Genomic DNA, 24,606 nt, shown 5'->3' with positions numbered 1-24,606 from the left:
TCTCACTATCCCTTTGCCCTGGTTAAGTTCAGAGGATACCATGTACCCGGAGTGCAGCCCCGTTTGAAAGGGAAGGCTTGCAGAGTTGCAGCAAAAGGCATTTCTGGGCGGATGGTAATACTAAACAGAAGCTGATGAAAGAAAGAGAAAAGACCACCGTGAGAGCAGGGGGATGCTGGTGAAGGTAAAATGCTAACGGAGAGGTAGCTTTGCAATAGAATCGCCTGCGTTAAAAATAAGAAGTCATCATCAGGTACGGCGGACAAACGTGTCCGAGACTTGACATGTCATCCAGACCCTGGCTGCTCGCTCCCAGGGCTGCGTAGGAGCCTCTGCAGGGTTAGCAGAGGCCGTCAGTGTGGGACGCATGGCACAGCAGGCTCAGGGTAACTGATCTAACTATGAAGAGTCCTTCCCATTCGAGCCTGACTTTGACCTATGACTTGTGGGACCCCAGCAACATTTAATCCAGGGTAAAAGTCAGAAGGACTAAGACCCACTGAGCTGGTTCAATCCTCGCATGTCTTCCATGGCTGTAGATATTTAGAGGGCACCTCCTCTATGCTAAGCCCTAAGTAAGGTGTCGGGAAGGTAGCAGTGAACAAGGATGGCGGGTCCTTTCCCCCATGAAGCCCAGTGTGGGACAGAATGTGAGCCTGGAAAGTGAGGGTAACTCTGAAACTCACAAACTGCGTGTACCAGTAGCAGGCCCTGCGGTGAAACCCAGGCAGGACCACCTTCTTTGCACAACTTCAGAGAGCATAACTAATTTTTACACATTGAATTTTGATGTATTTATTTGTCTTTTGCCTAACACCCCCACCTCAGCGTCTGATGGCCATGGGAGCCCTGAAGTTATGCCAGGTATAGAGGATGAGCCTAGATTCCCTGAACCGTGACCCAGACTCGTCCCATGAGCCAGGCGGACGAGGCCAAATCAAACAAGGAACCAAGGAGCCCATAGGTTGAAATACAAGGTTTTGGAGAAACTGTGATGCTTGCTGGAATGATGAGATGGGCAAGGATGTTGAAAAATAAATAAGGTGTGATCACTGCAATTTATTCCCATCATTACAAAATCATTTATTATTAAGTTACACCTGGGCACAGTGCAGTGCCAGGAAAAAGTACGAATGAAAGATAAAGCAAGGGACAGGTGCTGCTCGTGTTGGCAACGCCTTGTTACGAGTCTTGAAGATAATTATTTATGTTGCTGCAGCCAAACGTCTTTAAAGAAAACAAGCAAATTGTAATAGGTTGGCATCTTCTCTCAATGAAACCTTGATACATTTAATTTTAAGTTTTTATTCATCTCCAATGTTTTACTTCAAGTACTTCTTATTTCTTGCTTGGATTGCTCCCAAAATGTCCTAAACTGGTACCTCTGCGCCAGGTCATCTTCTACTCTCTGAAAAGTTACCCGTGGTTTTATTTTTGCAGGGTACATTGTTTCCCTTCGTAGGTGGGCTCCTTGGCAATCTCAGCCTTCACCCTGCTCCCTGCCAGCCCCCTGCCTTACACTCCAGGCCTGCACATTCCTGAAAATTCCTCAGAATCTTAGAGAGACTGAGGCAGGAGAATCCCTTGAACCCTAGAGGCGGAGATTGCAGTGAGCCGAGATTGTGCCATTGCACTCCAGCCTGGGTGACAAGATCAAAACTGTCTCAAAAAAAAAAAAAAATTCCTTGTTGATCATGACTCATTCTATTGATGTTCCATGTGGCAGTCATTTTCCTTGAGTCCACCGGCCCCTGGTGTTCCCACGAGGCTTCTTACATAAGCCATTCTAGAATCGCAGGTCCCTTGCTCTTCCTCTGCACACGTCTGTGTTTATCTGGAGAGAGTCTGTTTGTTGCCCTGTTGGCCTTCTTACCAAACTTGGAGCCCTTCAAAGCCAGGGGCTGTCCTGTATGGACAGACCTTCCCCAGTGTCTAGGAACTGGCATATGATAGATGCCCAATATGGGAATTAAACAAGAGACCAAAGAAAGGTGGAATCCAATAACCATCTCTCATTTCAGGTGAAGTGGAAAGTCTCAGGATGTTGCAAATAAAATGCTGGACTTCAGATCCTGACCTGGTTCCATTCCCCTCCAAAAGCAATCCCGTATGAGTTCCTTCCGACCCCGGAGACAAGAGGGTCACTCAGGTGGATCCTGGCCTTGTAAATCCCCACTGGGTCCTGCTGGCAACTTTAATTTACCCATCGCCATCACCTCCGCATTACACTAGAAACCAGCTTGGGCTCGAAATGGAGGTCTCTGAGTTTGCATGAACCTCAAAACTGCTTTCGTTGGATAGTTTTCGTTGCACAAAGGGAAGTTGACTTTCAGTTATCTCTGAATGAAAGAAGTGATTGTAAGGACACCCCCACCCCTAGAAGTGAAACTGGTGAGTCTCCAGGAACCAAGACCACTCCCGGGCCCAACTCCGGCATCAGTGGGGCATTGCTTCCTTCTGGGTTCTTGCCAGCTGGTTCCCACGCTCGCTCCCACCTCTTCTCTTGCTGCCTCTGGAAGGTGCATTGCCAACGGACGCTGCTTTGTGATGGCTGCATCCTCACAGCCTAGACTCTCCCTCCTGTGCTTTCAGGCTTCAGTCTGTCCTGCTAACCACAAACAGACTCCTGAGTTTCTAAGTTCAGGTTCCTAAAAGGGAAAATGAGATTGGCCTGACTCATTTCTTCATGTGGAATTTTTGGCTACAGATTGGGGGTTCTTGGGTCAGGCCTGGAACCAGTCAACCGTGATTTACCATGTTCTCATCTTGTCGTAAGAAGGATGTGCAAAGGCGAGCTACCGATCAGAATGAACCTAGCCATGGACACTTTAGGTGTTTCCTATTAGGGCCTAAACATTTCAGAGAAGAAAAGCATATTCCATCTTAATACCGCAGAAAAAAGGAGTGTATCCGCTTCATTCCCTTTCAGAGGTACAGCAGGAATCTAGACACATCAGGGGGCCAGTTAATCTGAAGGATTAGGGGGCGTCTGAAAGCAGATGAGGAGAGAAAATGGAAAAGACAGAACCATCTTCCTGAATCTCTTCAGGTTAGTCCTTACTCTTTGTTAACTTGATCCATTGACAGATTCTCAAAACCAGGTCAATATAGGGATATGGCACTCTTTTGCCTTGTGTCAGCTGCATCTGTTATCAACAGTTTTATGAATGGCACTGCCGACAAAGGATAAAAACCTAATTGCGATTTTGAAGTCTAGACGAGGAAAATAGACTGGAATTGGAGGTTTTCTGGTCCCCACAAGTTTTACCCTAGCGACTGTTCTCTGTTATCCCACGCAGGGTGGGCTTTGAGGACTCATCAATCATCTTCTGGGTTTCAGTCTTACACCTTTTCTGGGATCTGGTGCACACAAGGCTAATTTCCCAGCGTACTATGTTCAGTTCAAGGGCAATCTGTCAGCATTTGTCTGAGCCTGTTTGTAAAGACACATAATTCACTATGAAACAAATTCATTTCAGATGTGCTTTTTCCCATTGCACAAAAGCCCGGGGGTTGATTTGGCAATTTGGCATATTTTACAAATAAATATGTTGAAAATGGGAAGTTAACAAGGGCTGGAACCTGAGGTTGCTGAAGGAGTTGGCTGTGGTGTCAACTTCAGAAAGTCAGCCAAAGGATCTGAACGTTCTTAAAAGGGGAGAGAAATACTTTAGATTGAAAGGAATCATGGATTCACGGGCAGGCAGAATGTCCCTTTTGATTTCCTATAGAACTTAGCACAGTGACATCCTATTTCACAAAAGTTTCACAAAACAATTCCTTTCTTTAGAGCGTCATCCACTAATTTTTTATTGTATTCTGCTTTCTCTCTTTTAACACTGGTTTACACAATAAAGGACAGATTAAAGTAATTTCAGAATAGAAACCCTGGGCTTTAAAAATGATCTAAGGTAGTTGTCTTCATTTGGTGTTTTTATATTTCTTGTGGGGATTGGTGGCAATTCTGACTTCCCATTCTATATCTCATTTATTACGTCATTTAGGAAATATTCTTTTTTAAAAAATTTGATAGGCTGGGCTGTATTTCCTAATGACTTTCACCTAGTTTTAATTTTCAGCAAAAGAAACACTTAAGATAGAAGTCACAGGTAACGCTTTTGCCTGTCTGATGAATGGTGGAATCTGGCTTCCACCGGTATTTCATCTTTGGCTTCTAACATGTAAGAAGTCTTCGCTTCAGTGGTCACCTCTCCTCCTTTTCATCCTTTCTCCTTTCAGAAGTGCTCATCTGCCGCGTAGGATTCAGTGATCCCCAAGTGTTTTAAGCCGTGGAGCTCTTTGTTCTGATGACTGTAGCTCCCATGAAGGAGATAAAAGCGGAGCTATGTGGGCTGAAGGGTGAGAAAGGGGCAGGGTGGAAATGGAGCCCCAAATTCTAGGCAGTCTCCCCCCACCAACTCCTTCCTCCTGGCAGCCGAGGAAAGGTTTCCCTGGCACAGTTTGGAAACATCTGGCTGAGTCATTTTGGCCCACATTTCTTTCTGCTGAATCGGTTTCCATTCTCCCAGGGCACCCTACATAAGTATTGTCTAGTTCATGTCAATGTCTTTCAGTTATTCATGACCTGTGACCATACCACCCTGCGAGGTTCTATGAGAAGCTCTGTGCGTTGTGATTCTGTCTGCATTGCTTTGCAGATGATGAGTTACCTAAAATGACTGAACTGGTTCTGACCTATCTGAGTGTGTCACATGGAGATACTCTTGTCTCCTGATTTTCATCTAGGTGACACTCAGGTTTTCCAAAAGTTCTTTCCCTGATACACTCATTGTTTTGTTGCTTCCTATGTGCTAAGTGCTGGGGATGCAAAGATGAATAAGCCTTTCCCTTAAGGAGACCTCAGCCTAGCCATGAGACAGCCAGTGATGGAGTCCCTACTGCGTGTCCATTGCTTTACACAGTTTTTATTTCATTAACTCCGGTGCACATAGCCAGCAAATGAAAGGACCTGAGATTTGCAAACAAGAAATTATTCTGGCTTCAAAGCTCATTCCTTCCTTCATCTTACCTGGCCCCTGCCGTGGAGAAACTCACAGGTAAGGCCAGGCAGAGAAGAGGTCAGTGAGGCTCTAAGGTAACAAGAACTTCACACAAGCCTTGGGTAGGAGGTGACATTTGCACAGGGAACTAAAGAATGATTAGGAGCTCATCAGATGGAAGGAGTTGGGAGTGGGGCTGGGGCTGGTGTCTTTGATCATGCCTTCTAGGAGAAGATGCCAAGTGTTCTAGATTTCCATTGCTTATACATATCACAAGTTTTCAGTGGCCTACCTTGACGCCATCTACATTTTCATTTACACGACTCCCCAGGGCCAAGTCATGTATGTGTTGCAAACTTGGCCAGTAGGGATTGTATGAACTGATCCTTCTCTGCAATTTTCTGCATGGGTGTGTTTACTCACGTATTTCATGTTGAGAATGAAGTATGAGCACGTAAAGGCTGGGGGCGGGTAGTTTACATAAGACATTCTCCTATGTGGGTGTGAAAATCTTTCCTGACCCCAATCCTGTTGCTAAGCAGTGAGGTCTAGCCCAGAAGGCACAGAGGGGAGCAGAGTTTCTTTCTGGGAAAAGAAGAAGAGGACACGGAACCCCAGCCAGGGGGATTCTTTGGAATACCCTTCCCTAAAGGCCATTGAAGACAGCATGGAAGAGGAAACATCGGCATCACCCACCCTGGCACGTGTTCCCCAAACCACGTGTGGGCTAGTTCCACAGCTGATACCAAGTTCCATCTGAGCAGACAGCCCTAGAAATGTCACCTGGAACCATTAAAAAACATAAACAAGGCATCTGTCACACTGCCACCACCAAAGTCATCTGATGATAGGAGGTACCCAAGGAGGAGCATGGCAGTGCCATGCCATTGAGGGCCAGCCTGGGGGCAGACCTACCTGTGCCAGCGCACCCATGCTCTGCAGATGCATTCAAAGGTGTGAAACTGTGCATGGCTAGACATGAGAAGCAAAACAACCTGAATGAAAGCAAGCCACTTTGCAGTGAAACATGAGAATTTCAAAACAAGTTTTTCAAGCTGTCACACTGTTAGTATTGCATTTGGTCTCTTCTCATGATTGCCCAGAGGCCACCGGCCCAAAGCTGGGGCAAAGACATGAGCTGGAGGGCCACTTAGGGAACACCTCATTTAGGGAGTGTGGTGTTAGTACAGATTGTACAGACTGAGAGTTAGATATGGGATTTACACCCGAGCTATCAGTCAGACAACTGTCTGTGTGACCTTGGACCAATTATCCATTTCCTGTAAGCCCCCATTTTCATATCTATAAATTCCTTCCTAGGATTGTTGTGAAGGTTAGATAAGATGGTATGATAACGCAGGGCTGCAGAGGGCCCTCGGTACAGTTTACTTTGGTTTTCTCTACCCTCATTTCCAGTGAGGGAGCAGATTTAGAGAGGGGAGTTCACAGCACATCAGCATCAATGGTCGTAGCAAGAACCGCCATCCTTTCTTCCTCCTTCCCTCACTTCCTTTTTCCTTATTTCCATCATAATCCCCTCTCCTTCCCCTCCCCACCATCAGCACACATGATATTATGTTTGATGGGTAGCTTTTGGTTTGTATGTGTTTTTGCAAAACACATTTTTGTATAAATGTGTTTTTTGTTAAATGGTCTGAGTTTATACATGGATGCCTTCTGTGTTTTGTGCATATTTACATTTATATTTATATCCCTCTTTTTTTCTTAAGTACTGTGTTTATGGTCCCTCCATGTTCCTCTGTGTACACAGAGGAATAATCCATTTCTTATTGCTTTGTGTATACCTAGCCACTGCTTCGAATTGCTGCTTAGCATTGCATGGCGTGCATCCAGCCTGTTTCATGAGGACAGACACCCAGCTTCCCTCCACACTATCTCCATAGTCTATCTTCTTGTAATTCTTAAGATAGGACCAAGAGACATTTACAAGTTTCCTTCTTCTATTAGATGGTGAGACAGTGAGAGAAGACTTCCTGACTTTATATATAAAGCAGCTGGCACATAGCAGTTTCTCAGTAAACACAAAGCCACTGGCTTCCCAGGCAGCTGGACGGGAGGTCTCAGGCCCAGCCTCCTGCATCCTTGGCTTCCAGGAAAAGCAACAGCCTTAGGGGCAGCCCTGTGATTACCTTTATCTTGTCAAGAAGGTTTATGATGATTAGCGGAAGTGCCTATTAGGAAGAGAAAAGATGAAAAGCCTCCCCATGTTACATATACTAGAATTCCTTGAATCCCGAGGACCGCACAGGATGCATCTGTTATTCAAACACACACATCTGAACACGTATTCTAAGTGACAGTGGGTGTGGATTTGGTGAACTCTTTGAATGCTTTCAGTATTTCCCCAGTCTGTAGGACATTCTAGTTCCTTGGAACTGGGCACTGAACCCTGTTTGATGAAACTTGCTGTGTTATTTGGAGACGATGCAGCTAGGATCCACACGTTTAACCATGGATGGATCCATCAGTCAGTCTCAGTTCACTGTAGACAAGAAAGGAGATACACGCTGATGAGCCATGTGGGAGGTGTACTGCCTTAAGCAGTGAAAACCTCTTCATTCCTGAAAGCCATGTCTGCTAGGTTGGTTGTGAAATGTATTAGGTTCCATTTTTTTCTCTTATTTTTCCTTTTGGAGGGTGAGGGATAGCCTACTTTAACATTGGAAGTTTTTTTTAACTGAATTGTGATACTGAGTAAAATGGCCTGCCTTTACCTGACATGTAACAGAGTTGCTGTAGACCAGGGGTAGGCAAACTCTTTCTGCAAAGAGCCAGGTAGTAAATATTTTATACTTTACAGGCCACGTGGCCTTGGTTACACCTGTCACCTCTGCTGTTGTAATACAAAGGCAGCCGTTAGACAGTATATAGTGAATGAGCATAGCTGTGTTCCAATAAAACTTTATTTACAAAATAAGAAGGGGCCCAGGTGTGGCCCACGGGCTCTGGTTTGCCTACCCTTGTTTAGATGCTCATGCACTTGCTACATCTAGAAATCAACATAAATATTGTAGGTCCAATAAGACAAACCAGCTACTGTTTCTTCCCAGTGTTCTCTGCTGTCTCTTCAGGAGGACACTCTGAACACAATGGATTAGGGTAATATGAACATAAAACAGAAGAAGGACTTGTACTGTATCAACTTTGGCTTGGTGGCGCATGCCAGAAAACCTAAAAGAACAGTGCCTTGCACAGGGTACCCTGTCGACATATTGCTGTGGAGTTTTGTTTTGAAGATGTGATTAATAATTCAGTTAGCAAAAATGGAGTAGAGCAGGTTCCTGTCTACCATGGGGGGTGGGGGGGTGCCTCAGTTGATTAGTTGAAGGCTTTAGGAGAAAATAAGGAGGTCTTTCAGGGAGGAAGGGATTCTGCCTCCAGACGGCCTTCATCCCACCATCCCAACTCTTCCCTGGGTCTCCAGCCAGCAGCCCTGCCCTGCAGACTTCACATCTGCCGGCCCAACAATCCACAGTCCTGAAGCCCATTCTTTAAAAATATGTCATCTGTTTCTCTCTCCACACACACATGCACACACACACACGCACGCACACACACAACATGCATGCACACACACGTATGCACACACGTGCACGCACACACATACACATGCACGCATGCACACACACGCGCATGCGCACGCACGCACACACGTACGCACACACACATGCAAACACGCACACACACATACATGCACGCACGCATACACATGCACACACACATGCACACACACATGTACGCACACACGCACACACACATGCAAACATGCACGCACACACATACGCACACACATGCACTCACACACATGCACACACATATGCAAACACACACGCACACATACATACACACGCACACATACATGCACACATACATATGCAAACACACGCACACACATACACACACACATACATGCACGCACGCACACACATGCACGCACACACACACTATTGGTTCTGTGTCTCTCAAGACTCTTGCTGCATGTGCAGCCCATTCATTGAGAGGGCTCTGGGCAGTGGGGATGTACTTCCTTATCCACAGCATTGCAATATTACAGAGACACCAGAGAAGGGACATGGAAGGGCAGACATTGGACTACCCAGAAGGGATGTGTCTGTGGTCTTGTTGCATCTCCAGATTCTTATTTTTCTTACAAATAAAGAAACAATTTAAAATGAAGGAAGCCCCAGATCACCTGAGTGTGACTCTCGCCTTTTCCCACTTCTAGTTCAGAGATGTACCAGTGTTCTTGTAACCAAAGAAGAAACATTGCATCATTCCTCCAGCAACAGTGCCTGAAGCATGGGGTGAAGGCAATGAGGGGCTTAGGCCTTTGGGAACTCTGTCCCAGCCATCCCTCACCGTCCATGCCCTGCTGGGAGGCAGAGCTGTGGCCCCTGCGGCTCCCTTGGTTGATACTCCCAAGAGGAAACTCTTCCTCTGGAAGCATGGGGGAGGGACAGCCTTTGAGTCAAGTTGACTCTCCCGTCTGGGGAGCAATAATTTAAAGTGTGGGCAAAATGGGCCCAGACGTTCAGCCTTGCTTGTTGGGCCTGGTTCTGGCCTGTGTTCTCATCTGTGAGACCCTTGGCCTTCCTGCTCACACCAACTCGCCTTGGCTCTTCTTTGAGACATTCTTACTGAACGAGAACTAATTCCCTAGAGTTACATTACTGGGCACAAGATAAATGTGTTCCACAAGCTGAGGAGAATTGAATTTGGCTTCGGAGACTTCTTCCTCCCCCAGTGAGGTTTACCAGGGGCTCACAGGTGATTTGGGTCCATTTTCGGTGCACTTTATGTCTCTTCCTCAAGCCTCTCCTCTGTCTTCCCAAACCTTTCCCCTCAAAGAGCTGCTGGCATTTGGGCTGCCCATGGCTCCTTGCCCCGTGAGCACTGACCACACAGATCTGGCAGCTTCCAGGAACATCAGCATTTAAGTCATGGGCGTGCAAGAGAAAACCAAACCCAAACAAGCCTCCAAATGCAGAGAGAACTCCTCAATTGGAGATGGAGATTTCTAGTGGAAATGTCAGAGGTGACAGTGCACCTGACGTGGCTGATGGTTGGAAAGCGGGTCCTCAGGCTAGAAAACTCACCCGCCGTCCCACCCCCGCCTTGGTCTTTTTCCGTGTTTGTTAGTGTATGTTGAAAAAAAAAATTTTTTTTTTTTTTTCCAACTAGTTTCTTTGGATCCTGGCCTGAGTCCAGAAGAAGCATACCCTGCTGCTCCACATTCATTTTTACTTTTAGGGAACTGTAAGTTACTCACAGTTGGTAAAGACTTACAATCCAAAATCATCACAGCTCACCCTTTAAAAACATTTTGATTTCTACCTTCCTTCAACCAATCAGCAAGCATGCCTGTTTCTTATAGGGGTTTTGACTGCACATAGTAGGTCCTGGATAAACACTTGTTGATTAAACAATACTTAAAACAAAGCCACTGCAGCTGACTGGCTACTTGGGGCAAGGTGAGTATAAATCAGAAGAGTGAGACATGGCCTCAGGCTGCAGGGGATGCAGGCCTGCACGGCTACACACAAACCTAATTAGCTGTGCCTCTGCCAGCAGCCCCACTTAGACACATCTGGAGGGGAGAGAGTGGCTAAAGCTGGATTGGCTTTCCCAAGTGAAAAAGCCTGTCTTCAGGTGCACCTGCGTATGACTGATTGCACCTCAAATCCATCTGTGAGGCTGCTTGCAGGTATCTGAGACTGCTAATAGCATTGGGCAAAAGTGCCCCTGGGAGTGGGAGGTAAATAGCATGGCAAGACAAGTGGCTGCCGGAGTTCCTGGTTGGCAGGTGGGCCTGCCACCATGCTCCGCCAGGCTCCGTGGGGTACCCATGCCCAGCGAGCACAGAGAAGTGCTGTCTTGGCTGAGCATCAAGCCCTGGTGCATTCTTTGCTAAGTGTGTTTATTGGTTGCCGTGAGAGTACTTGGGAAGTGCTTTTACTCACAGACACAAGGAGCCTTCACCAGGGAGGCACAACAGCACTTTCTCCAAGTTGCTCCCTGCACAGTACTTGTGCTCCATCAAATTGGACTCTTCCTAGACACAAAGGGAGGCACTGGCCCAGAGTTAAGGTCATAGCAAGACCCCCTTGAGCTGCCTGTTTCTCAGCAGAAGCTGTAGTAGACAGACATGACTTGAGACGTCTTAATCTTGTTTGGAGAATATGGGGCTGGCTCTCCCACCCAAGCACTTTGGAAGGGTCTGAAGAGACACAGGACGTGTGTATGTGTGTGGGGGGTTGGGGCAAGGGTTTGGATCAAACATTTGGATATGGATGCCAACGCTGCCATTTTCTGCTGACCGTGAACTTGGAAGAGTTTCTTATCATTTCAAGCCTCGCTTCCCTCATAAGTGAAATGGGGATAGTAATCATTGTTATGGGCTGTTGTGTCCTCCAAAAAGCCACTTGTTGAAGTCTTAATGCCCAGTGCTTCAGAATGTGATTATACTTGGAGATATGGTCTTTAAAGGGGTAAATCAAGTTAAAATGAGGTCCTATGGGTGGACCTTACTTTAATATGGCTGATGTCCTTATAAGAAGAGAGATTAGGACACAGACACACACAGGCAATGTTACATGGTGGTGAAGGGTCTAGACTGGCAAAGTTCAAGCTCCGTTTTACGTGACTTACTCTGAGTGACCTTGGGTTTCATAGTAAATTTTCTGAATATCAATTTCCTCACTTGTAAAATGAGGGAAATAATGGTCTGCCTCATAGAGTTGCTGGGGCTGTGAGGGCAGATTTTAGCCATCTAACACTTATACTGCTGCAGGTAGCTTGGCCATTGTCATTGTTACTTTTAAGGGCAGGTGAGCATTTAGTGTCTTTCTTTGCTAAGTATGTCTGCTGCCAAGTCAGGATTCATTGAGCACCTCTTCTGTGCCAGACACTGGGAAAGGAATGCAGTGGTTCTCTTTCTGCACCCTTGGCCCTACTAGATTCATCCTAAACTCTTCTCTGAGTTGCTTTCCCAGTCCGTCGTTACTGAAAACCATATTTACAGATGCTGCTTTCTAGAAAGGTATCTGTAAAGTCTTGTATTTTCTCTTGGTCCATACAACTTCAGGGGATAACACGTCCTGTATCTGCCAGTTGTTAACCTTCCCTTTGACCAAGGAGCTCTAGATGATGGCACTGATAATGCCCAGGTGGATTTAGTTTTGATCTCCAATGAAAGACAGGCCTGTCTGTATTTGCAGTAATAAGCAATCACCCTTAGCTTGAGAGGATAAACGTGTAAGTACCGTGTTTGTTCTCTGGAGGGATACTGATTAATTTTAAAATATGAATAAAAGGCTGTTCTATTTCATTGTAGTAAGAACACTTAATAGGAGATCGACCCTCTTAAAGGATTTTTAGTGTGCAAGTAATCTGTAGGTACCAGGTTGTACAGACCTGTCTAGCTTATCCGTCTCACCTAATTAAGACTTGATGCCTTTTAATTAGCAACTCCACACCTCCCCTCCTACCAGTCCCAGGCAACCACTAGCCTGTTCCTTTTGCCTCCATGAATCTGGCTGCTTTAGATGCCTCATAGAACTGGAACCATGCAGCGTTTGTTCTGTGCCTAGCTCGTTTCTCTTGGCATCTTTCCTCCAGGTTCATCCACGCTGTCGCAAATGGCAGGATATCCCGCTCTTTTGTTTTTAAAAACAGTCAAAGTCAAGTATGTAAAAAGGTGGGCAGCTGAGAAGCTAGTACCAGAATGTTCCAAGAAAAGATACTGAGCGGCACAACCTGGCCTGGCTCTCCACCAGCAATTCCTGAACTTCCCCACCTGGAGGCTCCTGCTGACAGATGGGTGAATGACAGAGTAGATGAGTGGGGGAGGTGGGGAGCCGTGGGGCCTGGCTGGTCAAAGTCCAAGCAATCTGACCCCAGCAGGACATTCCTTTGAAGGATCATGTATCACCTTACAAATATCCACAGACTTTGCCCTCTATCCATATTTGTTTAGGTGTAAAAGATATTTTAAGCTCTTTACTGAGAGGTAAAATGGGACCGACCCACATGGATTCCCCACCACACATGGCTGATCATCCCCGAGGTACCTCTCCTCAGTTTAGGGTTTAGGTCAGGGGCCCTGGAATCAGGGAAGGAAACCTTCCCGTCTGCTGTCTGCCTCCTGGTATCACTCCTGGGTTGAGCCCAAGGCCTCAGTGGGTGAGCAACTAGTCCTTCCTGAGATGTGAACAGATGGGGGCTCAACATTTGACCCACTCCTGGGGCTTTAGGTTTAAGAGGAGTGTCGGGAAGACGGGGTAATCTGAGGTCCTGAGCAACTCTGAGGCTGAAACTGTGCAGATTACTTTTTGCTTTTTTTGGAGACAGAGTTTCACTCTTGTTGCCCAGGCTGGAGTGCAATGGCGCAATCTCAGCTCACTGCAACCTTCTAGTTCAAGGGATTCTCCTGCCTCAGCCTCGCAAGTAGCTGGGATTACAGGCATGTGACATGTGCCACCACACCCAGCTAATTTTGTTTTTGTTTTTAGCAGAGATGGGGTTTCTCCATGTTGGTCAGGCTGGTCTCGAACTCCCAACCTCAGGTGATCTGCCCGCCTCGGCCTCCCAAAGTGTTGGGATTACAGGTGGTTGCCACTGCACCCGGCCAGGTCTACTTTAAGGCAGGTGCTGTGGTTTCCCTTATGACTGAGGTCCTCCAGGGGTCAACTGCATTTCAGGTGTGTGAGGAGAGAGTGCTCACCTGGCTACACAGCCCTTCCTTCTGAGCCCCTGTTTACTTGACTGCTGGGGCCTCCATGACAAATTTGCTCAGGGACCTCACACTGCAGTGGCTCCTGGGGCCAAAGGTGTAACCAGGAAGGGACCTTCTACTGAAGAACCTGTGACTGTAGGAAGACCCTCTGAGGGCCTGCCAGCCTTGCTTGGCCTGGCCCAGTCCCTCCTACCAACACTGATGAGAACTTAGGTTCCTAGCATCCCAGTAGGCAGGGTCATACAGACAAGCTGGAAATTGATACCACTGCTGTACCCACCCCTGGACCTCCCTGTCCCATGCAGGAGTCTAAACCTGTGCAACCAAGGAAGAACACACAGCCATACACGTGGCAAGCGTTTCACAGGGGTTGTCATTTCTTTACTCCCAGCTGAACCATGCAAGCTACCAGCCATCCACCCAGATGTCGTAGAGTCTGTGCCAAATAAGTACCCAGACCAGGATGAAGTTCAGGCCACAGTCGAGGTGACCAGCCACTCTGCCATGATTTGGATTCAGCCATTGATTCCAAAGAAGCACACAGTGCCTTGCGTTTTGCTTATTGGTTTGTTTTTGTAAAATGATGGGGTGGGAAGCAGAGCTGGGCATTGGACAGGGGCTGAACAAGGGGAAATCTTCACCACCTTTTAAATGGAAACATGTCTAGCTGGCCTCTTTTCTGTAAGGAACCATATTGGGCGTCACAGAGGTGCAAACACTAGAGCAATCAATTCAGGCCCTGGCCTGAAGGACTTTAGTATTGAGAGTTCCCTGTATAAACAAATGGCTAAACTCTTAGGCCAGTGAATGCCTGTGACCAAGAGCCAATGGGTGAAAGTAGGGGTTCCAGACCAGGAGTGGGAAAAGCATCAACAGAGAGCTTGGCCACACGCTGGCTGGGACTGCAGAGGAGCAGTGCCAGGCTCTGGGCACTGAGTTCTGAGCTTCTGGAGGGCCGGGAGAAACTCCCACCTGCAAATGACTGGCTAATTGCAGGCTCCTTAGAGTTGCCACCTGCATTTCCCCGCTACCCACTAACTGTCTGCTCAGGTGCAGGGAGCCTGGCAGGGGCCAGGGCACGTGGGTCAGGCGGGGAGGGCCAGACAGGCGAACTCCTGCTTTGTCTCTTTCTCCTTGAGCTCAGGACACAGTGGGGAGCCCTCATGTTTCTGTAAGGTCATCAGACTGACTGGCTTGGGCTTTTTTTTTTTTTTTTTTTCCTTCTTGTCTTTCTTTTAAAGGACAAACACCCTTGAGGTCCTGGTTGATTTTCTTAGAGAAATGTAGATTCTTTGACTCTAACGATGGAGCATTAAGTTTTCCGAATTTTAAGGAAAATAAAGGCCAAGGTTTCAACAACCAGTGTTCCTGGCAAACCCACTGGGCAAACAAACGCTGCCTGCCTCCCGTGATCCCAGACCCCTTCCTTCTCCAACACCCATCAGACACTTTGCAGCAAGAAAAAAACAAAGGGCATCCCTCCTGGGGCCACCCCTGCCCGCAGCCCAGGTAGGCGCGGGGTCAGGCGCGCCCGGATGCGGGGGCCTCAGGTTCAGACACCCGGGCGCGGCGCGGGGCCCTGACGGATGCGGTGACCGAGGCCGTGGCTGCGGGCGCGGGGTCTCCCGGGCAGTGGCGGCCTCCGTGGCCCCGGCCCCGGCCCCGGCCCCCTCCCCGGCCCCAGCCCCAGCCCCAACCCCGGCCCCCTCCCCACCTCCTCCCCAGCCCCGCCGAGCGGAGCATGCGCCGTGCTCGCCGGGCCGGGAGGCGGGCGGGGAGGCCGCGCGCACCACTCGGGTCCCCTTCCTGCACCCAGCCGCCACTTGCCGGTTGCTAAGCAGTTCTCATTGTTTCTGTGGCGATTGCAGAGGCTGTTGCTAATTGGAGCAGCCCCACCAAGCCGCGGCAGCTTCCTCCCTCGGATCCCCGCGCTGCTGCTCGCCTTTAAAGAGCAAACTCGGCTCGTCTGCCCACCCTCCCCCTCCGCCCTCCCCAAAATAGCCTTGTGATTTCGGAAGTATGGACTGAAATCACACTCCTCCTCACCCTACCGCTCGGACTCCGGGGGCTCCCAGCTCGCCGTCAGAGCCCACCTGCCCCGGTGCTGGGAAGCGCCCGGACGCACCATGACCACGGCCAAGGAGCCGAGCGCTTCGGGGAAATCCGTGCAGCAGCAGGAGCAGGTAATGCTGCTTTCGGGGGTCCGTGTGCGCGCGCGTGTCTGCATGCATGCATATGTGTGTGCGGGAGAGAGAGAGACAGAGACGGAGGATATGCATTTCTGGAAGAGTGTTGTATTTGGGATTGCTTTATGACTGTAGCCCCCTGGGCCACCAAGCTGGGAAGAGACACGAAGTGCTGGGTGCTACCGGAGTCTGCCGCTCCCCTCCCCGGCTTGATGCTTCAGGTGCAGGCGCGGGGAGCCTCTGTCAAGGTAAACTTGATATGAAGCACCTCTGGACAAAGGCCTCCCTCTACAGAGCCGCCCATCTAACGTGTTCCCTGGGAAGGTTCCCAACTAGTACTTTGTAACTTGGAGGAAGAGCGGGGTAGCCAAAAAAAAATCAGCGTATTCTGACCCTCCAACAGGACTCGGCTTTGGTTCTAAGACAAGTCAAAAGAAAATGAGCTGTGTTGAAAGGACTTTTCTTTAGATACCTCGTGGCCCTTTCCTCCTCCTTCCCTCAAGAGCAAACTGTCCCTGCTAGAGAAGCCGAAGGATGGATAGTGGGGACACGAAGGAGGACTCAGCTGAGGAGGAGGGTTAAAGGGCTGGCTGTGGACCAGGAAGGCTGAATGGGTTCCACATGGCACAGGGGGGCCACTCGCCTAGTCTTGAGGAGGCCACGGTCTGCAGAGGCTCCAGGGGTGAGGGAGGAAAGGTGAATCAGCCAGCCGCTTCACCACGCGTGTAGACATCATAATTCCCCTCTTAGAAGATCTTGAGGGTTCTTGTCTTTTAATTATTGCTCAGTTCACCTCAGGCAGATCATTAAGATAGATCCTGGGGGATACCGATGGATTTGCAAAGCAGTTTGCTCAAGCGTGGTAAATCAACAGCATAAGCTGGTCTCTCCTATTTATTTTAGGGTTGCTGCTGGATCTCATTTGCTAGCACTGGGGCAAAGATAGGGGACCTCTCTAGGGTTCAGGAAGGTGAAGAGCCTCCTCAGCACATCGTGTGACAGAATTCCACGCCAACTCTTCAGAGACACACAGGCAGACAACTTTGGATCTGTATTTACTGGGGTCATTTCCCTTCTGGGGGTCATTTCCCAAAGCCCATTTATCGGTAAAAGGGGGGCCATTTTATTAGTACCATCATCATCATCATCATCTAAAGAAGTTAAATGAAGTTTTATTTCATCTGGTTAGAAGATTCTGTAGATACGGACATCTGAAAATTCTTATCAGTGCTCATATAGCTGGACAGGTTCAAAACAGACAAACCAAACCTCCCTCCTTTCAATAATTCTACAGAATATTTGCTAAATAAGGAACTACGCCCACACTAAATTAGCATTCTGTAATTAACTGGGCTTCTTTTTACTACGCTCTCCCTCATTAGTTATGAAGGAAGGGTGTGCTGGGCATTCAGTCTCGCACTAGGACTCAGGTAGCGTCCCTGACCATGGGAGAGAAGTAATAATGATCAAAGAGTCCATTGCTGTTCACAGGTCGACACCCAAGGACTGGGAGTCAGAAGCCCAATCTGCGTTATGTAAAAGAAATCCCTTGTTTCCGGCACGAATTTGCCCTTATTTTGCCTGATACCTTAGCATCCCAGGAGAGTGGGAGTAGTTAATTGCGGTGTGGGTTTTGGAGGACCTGTGAACTCTTGGTTTGATTTTTTCCCTTTTTATCATTGGAAATTTCATGTCTTTGAACCTGTTCGTTGGAGAAGCCTTAACTGGTATAAAACTGAAGACCAGAGGCAGCCATGGCCACAGCTGTCCTCATCCCATGCAGTTGGGAAGTTCCTTTTCCTCCCTACTCAGAGGGGTGTCACCTTGACCCTGAAAAATTAACAGACCCCACCCTGTGAAGTAAGATGAACAGGGATAAGATAAGCCAGATGGGACGGAGGAAGACAACCCCACATTTAAAATATGTATACCTCAAGGGTACCTTAGCTAGGGTCTTAACAAACTGCTTAGAACATAAAGAGGTAAATAACATTCTAAAATAAAATCCCTGAAGACTGTCTCTTATCTCTGCACTGTATATAGTTTTTCAAGGGCATTAAAACTATTGTGTGTGCTTAGACTCCAGAACTCTTAATGAGTTCTCCATTCTTCTTTATTATTTTCTTGTTGCTAATGACGCTTTTGGGATACCTGTATTCCCAGGCTGGTAGGAATGTGTAGGGAGAACAGGGAAAAGGAGTATGTTCCTTTTTTATTTTTTTAAGTTCTTTGAGAGTGAGGAAGAGAGGATTGCTGCTTTGTGGTTTGGTTTTGAAGCAGGGGATCATTAAACTGTACTAACTCGATGACTGCCTCCAAATCGCCAAGTGCTGATTCTGAGGAGAAACTCAGCGGCACCTCACATCCTCATCTTGTGAGGCGTTAATCAGAGAACTGGGACTGAATGGAGCCTGATGCTGTCTCCAGCATCCTGTACAGCTGTTTGGCTACTGCGCTAGACTACCCATTACTTCTTAGTAAGTGAACAGAGGAAAGTGAGTTTCTCTACCAGCCTTGGTAGTTGGAAGCCAGGCATATGGATGGTGGGTGGAAATGACTTTTGTGTGCCGAGAATGGCCACAAATTAAGGGGGAAATTAGAAAAAAAAAACCAAATGATTTTACCTATTAGTTACAGATTTTTTTTCCCACTTTGTTTGCTAAGAAATGTGCTAAAAATAGGTAAATATGTAAAAAGCATTTTGGGATTTTTTGTTCGTTTTTTAAAGGATGCTGAATAAACGAGCCAGAGTAACAAGCAGAATTGGCTTCTAGGGGACCATTTCTCTTTCTCTTTGGAGATGCTAAAGTTTATTTTTAAATGAAGTATTGCACACCCAGAGATATTTGGAAGCAACATGTACTTGCATCTGAATGAACTGAGTTGGTCCTTTGGCTCTGAAGCCAATCAGGTAATACTGAGACTCCCCGGTGAAAATGCCATTAGCATTGGCTGCACCTGATCTCTGCTCCCGCACAGAGTGAAGCCTGGGGAGGGACCCAGAAAAAACGCTCAGGCGGGGTTGGCTTCGATTTGCTATATTCTCACAAGCAAATGAAACTCTTCTTTAGAAAACAAATTAAGGGTTTTTTTACCTTAACATAAATAAAAGTACACATTTATTTACATACTATCTCCATTTCAAACGATTTAATATGAAAAAGCAGTGATCAGTAATGCTATTAAGAGAAGACACAAAAATTAATTCCATCTGCTTGCAATGAGTCAGGACACATTTTTGCCCAAAGTTTTTATCTCTGCTTAATATTTGAGCAAAATGCATGTTCTGTGCATGAGTATGTATGTGTGGATGTGTATGCACACATATTACACGCATGAACAGTCACATGCACAGTCACGCTCATGCACACACATGAACAACCACACACATACACACCTCAGGTGTCACAAAATCAGGGTTGGAAATGTACCCCTGAGTCCTAGCTCATGCTCTTGTGCTCAGGAACCTCACAGATGTGTGAGAATATGCCTTTCCTTAAAAGGTCTCCACAAAAGCCCCCTCTCACATGGAAATATCTTACATTCCATTGGCTAACTTGGATCTTTGGTTATATGTTAAGTTCGGTCACATCTTTAACTTCCTTAGACCTTAAAATCAGCAGTTCTCATCACACCTTCTATACGTGACTGCTGTTTTTGTTGCTTCTCAGTTTTCTGCAAGTTGCACAAATCCTAATAGATAATCCCCAATGTGTCTGCTCTTCTATTAAATTATGAGCCCCAGGACCTAGTATTAACTGATAGGTTAAATTATCTGTCTGGACATATACATTACAGAATAACTTTTTGAAATGAGTAGAATTTTATGAACAACAGATTCCATAGAGTGGACATTAAAATGCATGTGAATTTTGAGAGAGGTTAGGTGGTCTCCCAGAAGGGCACATAGGTAATGGCTCTGCGAGAGGATTTCTAATGTTCTTGTCCACTGCTCTTTGCATTTGATCTTGTTGCTTCTTGCAGTAGTTGCTGAAAGAGAGGATCTGGCTTTGACCATTATGAGAGTTAAATTTTTTACGTAACCACATTAAAAGGAAAAGGCAATGTGAGACATCCATATTTAAGATAAATATGGTAACAGGAAAAAAAGAAGTGAAAATAAACACAGAAAAACAATCTTCGATATTAGGAAGTACACATAACTATTGGTAAGTCCCAATAGGGAAGGTGGTCCTTTCGCAGTTCCAAAAGGGCATCGGGTGGCATTGGCAGCACTTTCACAGTTCACCAGGACGTTGGATGCAGCAGCCGTACTCACGGAAGTGAAATTCCATCTGTGCATGGTCTACATTATCTAAGACTCTCTGGATAAAAAGAAAACTTGGAGGAAAACTTGCCAAAGAATACAAAGAATAGAAACACCAGGTTCTTAGGATTGTGTGGAAATACATCTAGGACTCATGAACTTCCAGAGCCAGGAGAAAGAAGGGTGGGGTTTGGCTGCAAACTAGGCCGACGTGTGGAGGATTTGAGGGGAGAACTCGGAAGCATTGGATATCCTAGAGAAAGCAGGTCGAGAACCAGAGCTCCCTGGTGGGAACACCAGAGTGGGTCCTTGAGCTGACAGGGAGCAGCGTGGAGTCTTAGGGGCAGGGAAAGAGCTTAGCTGGTGCAGTGCCGTCCTCAGAGGAGGGATGTCTCTCTTTGTCACCTAAGATAACGTGATGAGGAAGCAAGAAAGCAACTAGCTTGAGGCCAGCACGGGTTCTGCCCTGAGAAACGACAGGTATTTCCCAGCCTTTTGGGATTCATGTCACCAACCTACTAAAAGCTGTGGTTCAGTGAGTGCCATTTCTTACACCAAATGCAAGTCCAGATAATTGGGAGCAAAGGCAGTACTTGGAGGTGGGCAAGGACGAATGATACCCAGATTGGCTTTTGGTGCAGCCCAAATTCAAAACAATGGAAACAGTGTTTTTTTTTTTTTTTAATGCTGTCTCTGTGCATTAAATGCATTGTGTTATTTTACTCTGACATTCTGTTAAACCGAATTCTGCCCCTCATTCTCGATACTGAGGTTACCAGGGCAGGTGTAGTCATGACCATCAAATGCTGCATGGAGAACACCTGAGGGCTGGAGGGTGGATTAACCTTCACCAAAACATCTTCGCTCCGGTGTGCACGTGGAAAGTGTTAAGATGCTAATCACTTGTAGTAACCAACAGTCACCATCTCAGCCTCATTGGGAATTGTAGAGTTAGGATCTTTGATGGAAACAGGCTGTGCCTGTGTTTGGCACTAAGTAATCTAGTTTTGCAGTAGGCATTGTTCACCCTCTGTCATTGAGCAAGAGGGGGCAGAGAGAGTCTGTGGATCCAGGGTTCTAAAAATGAGGAAGAGAATCTAATTTGGGGAGAAAGTGGTTCTGTATAAGATTTGATAGATCAATGGTTGTTTGATGTCCTTGCTTAAAAAAGATTGGACAGGTAGAGGATGTATCATCTTGTTTCAGACACTGTTTGGAAAAACAAAATGAACTAAAATGGTTTTATTTGAAGATGTAGGTTTGGTTACCACATAGCCTTAAATCATGGGACTAGGTAACCATGTCAGTTTGCATGGGGTGCCGGGTGCAGTGGCTCACACCTGCAATCCCAGCACTTTGGCACACTGAGGAGGAAGGATTGCTGGAGCTTAGGGGTTTGAGACCAGCCTGGGTAACATGGTGAAGCTTCGTGTCTACAAAAAATGGAAAAATTAGCCAGACATGGTGGTGGTACATGTCTGTTGTCTGAGCTACTCGGGAGGTGAGGTAGGAGAATCACCTGAGCCCAGGGAGGTCTAGGTTGCAGTAAGCTGTGATCATACCACTGAACTCCAGCCTGGACAATGGAGTGAAACCACGTCTCCAAAAGAAAGAAAATGTGGGTGGGATGTAAATCACAATCCTGTTGGTTGGTGCAGTTCTGCATGTGGTTGATATCCCAAAGTCTTTCCTGACTTTGATAGAGTATGTTTCTTGAAGTGGGGAGTTGAGAGGTGTCAACACACACAGCCTAGGCAGCATGATCAAATCCAGAAAGTTTATTCTCCATCCTGTTCCCATCCCCATTTGTTGTTGGCCTTTCAGGACTCTTATTATTGATTAATCGATCGATTGATCGATTGATTGAATAGAGTCTCACTGTGTCACTCAGGCTGGAGTGCAGTGGTGCAATCTTGGCTCACTGCAGCCTCCACCCCCCGGGTTCAAGCAATTCTCCTGCCTCAGACTCCTGAGTAGCTGGGATTACAGCACCACGTAATCCGGCCACCATGCCTGGCTAATTTTTGTATTTTTAGTAGAGTTGGGGTTTCACCATATTGGCTAGGATGGTCTCAATCTCTTGACCTTGTGATCTGCCTGCCTCAGCCTCCCAAAGTGCTGGGATTACAGGCATGAGCCACTTAGCCCAGCCCCTTTCAAGACTCTTTACTGCCACGTCCCAGGTAGGCCTTTAATCTCTGCTGGTATCCATGGTTTAGCGCCGTTTGCTCATACTTGACTTTTTCTATCAAAACTGCCCCATGTGCCGTTCCACCTGGGCCTTACTCAATGACTGAGACAAATGCAATCATTAAAAGCCAAAAAGCGTAAGGCGGGTGTCATGCATCACCTTCCTGAGAGCATTTGTAATTTCAACAGTAGCTATTGGTGATAAAAACCCAATGGAATTATTAATGGTGGAAATTTTAGGTATAACGTTGTGGCAAGACCAAATGGAAGAAAAAATATTCAGTCACATCGTTAAGGAAAAATTAAGGTGAGGTCACAGTGGGGACAGTCTTGGCCCCCCTTAAATACCAATAGGCTATGCACATCCTGGAGGTACCTGCCCATTTTGTGTTCATGTTAGAGCTGGTCTTGTATCAGGCAAATACCAGATTACAGATACCATTGCTGCTTTCAAATCCTGGAGGATTTTATGGTAATAGTGTTGAAATGCGCAATGATTCCTTCTTAGGAAAAATTGCCATAATATGCACAGGCGTGGAGTCAGTGTTGTGGGCCCCTTTGATCCTGGTGGCTGGGGATCCTGCATGCAGCCCTCCACTGAAGGCTGCACGTTGCTGATGTAATAAAGTCTTACTCCTCAAATTTTTAGTGACGATTTATATATTATTCCTTTACTAGTATCTGATCAATTTTTTAAGATATTTAACTTCCCCTGCCAGAATTCCAGAAAAATTGCTTTCCCCAGTGTGAAACTGCATGAGACTCAAGCATCATCTCAAGCTGCCAAGTTATTAATTTGGAACAGAGGCTTCTAAAAAATATCTGTATGTGCGCCTGTGTGTGGGGGGTGCGGTGGTAGGAGAGAGGCCAGATCTGCTGATTAAAATGGGAACACTCTGCTGATGGTGGGACTCTCTCAAAACACTGTAAAAGGTCGAAGTCAGTCTTCTGGATGTGCTCATATGATTTCTCTTGGAGATAATGGGAATTCATCCTCTTAAAAGGATTGGTTAGACCCTTTGAAGAGGCTACCCACAAACAAGATGTAACATCACAACTGAAAAATATTCAAAATATATTCCATGTTTTGTCCTTTGGAAATAATATGCAACAGAGATGGTCTTGAATACTAGTGGTGTATGTTTTCAAATTAATGAAAAAGTTTTCTTTATTTTCAAGCAGTGATTCTTGAAATTCTTAATTCTTCTTAGAATATTTGAAGTTGTTATAGCATTCACTGTGGGAATTCCAAAATGATGACACTAAGTATGTGTATCAAATCAGGCCTCTGAGTGGGAGAGGGAAGGAAACCTATTTTTAATTTTAGTAGTTTGCCTAATACCCCATCCACTTATTAGGCAGATGTTGCATCCAAGGAAGATTTTTTATTTTGATAAATGGTAATGGGAGACATAAGGTAGGGGGAAAGGAGAGCTGGATGGGAATAGCTTAAGGTCAGGAGAGAGCAGAAGAGTCCCCAGCCAGGGTGCCTGGACCCAAAGGGCAGCCAGCAGTCTGCTGAAGGAAGGTAGAATGTGTCTCCAGGGGCACACGGAGATGGTTTGGGAAAACAGAAACAGGAACTATGTTATGAAAGTGTTTGGAAAGCATACAATGGAAGAGAGCAAGGGCTCGTAAATTTCTAGAAGGGAGGTAGGAAGTCTGAACTCGGCATAAGAGGCTCCTGCTTAAGAGAACAGGTGTTTGTGAAATACATAAAACCAGAGGAGTGACTTGGACATCGAAATTTTATTTTTTGAATGTGATTATTTAATCTAGGCATGTTTCGATAGGTGAAAAAATGGACTAGAGACTTCTGGTTTTCAAAGAGCAAAAAGAGTTTGTTATTTCACAAGTAAATTCAAGTCTACCTAGAAGCAACAAGATATTTTAAGACATGGCATACACACATATATATATATATATATATATATATATATATATGCGCGTGCGCACGCGCGCGCACACACACACACACACACACACACACATATATATGGCACTTCTTGGAATAGCCTGAGAAAGAAATATTTAGAAAGACTCAAGATAATTATTAATATAATTTTTGGCTCTGATTTTGATGAGCCAGATAAATGAACAGTCCGTCATGCCTCTAACACCAGGTCATATGATACATATGACTTGATTAAAGAAGAGATTAACCAATAAGAAAACTTTGGCAGGTAAGAACTGTTTTGTCATTAAAAA

General features: G+C 46.3%; 1 protein-coding gene across 4 annotated transcripts in view; it reads left to right on the top strand.

Annotated features, from left to right (window-relative positions):
* The window catches only part of DPP6 (dipeptidyl peptidase like 6), a 1,123,726-nt gene that overhangs the window by 533,845 nt on the left and 565,275 nt on the right, over positions 1 to 24,606 (top strand). Inside the window, exon 1 of one of the 4 annotated variants that reach the window (XM_017519781.2) lies at positions 15,497 to 15,938. The exons of the other annotated variants lie outside the window; for them this stretch is intronic. Within the exon in view, the coding sequence (XP_017375270.1) occupies positions 15,882 to 15,938 (57 nt within the window). The 5' untranslated portion in view covers positions 15,497 to 15,881. Of the gene's footprint in view, positions 1 to 15,496; positions 15,939 to 24,606 lie in introns of those variants that run through there. 4 annotated transcript variants of the gene reach the window in all.

Source organism: Cebus imitator, unplaced genomic scaffold (assembly GCF_001604975.1).
Source record: "Cebus imitator isolate Cc_AM_T3 unplaced genomic scaffold, Cebus_imitator-1.0 Scaffold20, whole genome shotgun sequence".
Classification (NCBI taxonomy): Eukaryota; Metazoa; Chordata; class Mammalia; order Primates; family Cebidae; genus Cebus; species Cebus imitator.
This window is presented reverse-complemented; position numbering and strand designations above follow the sequence as displayed.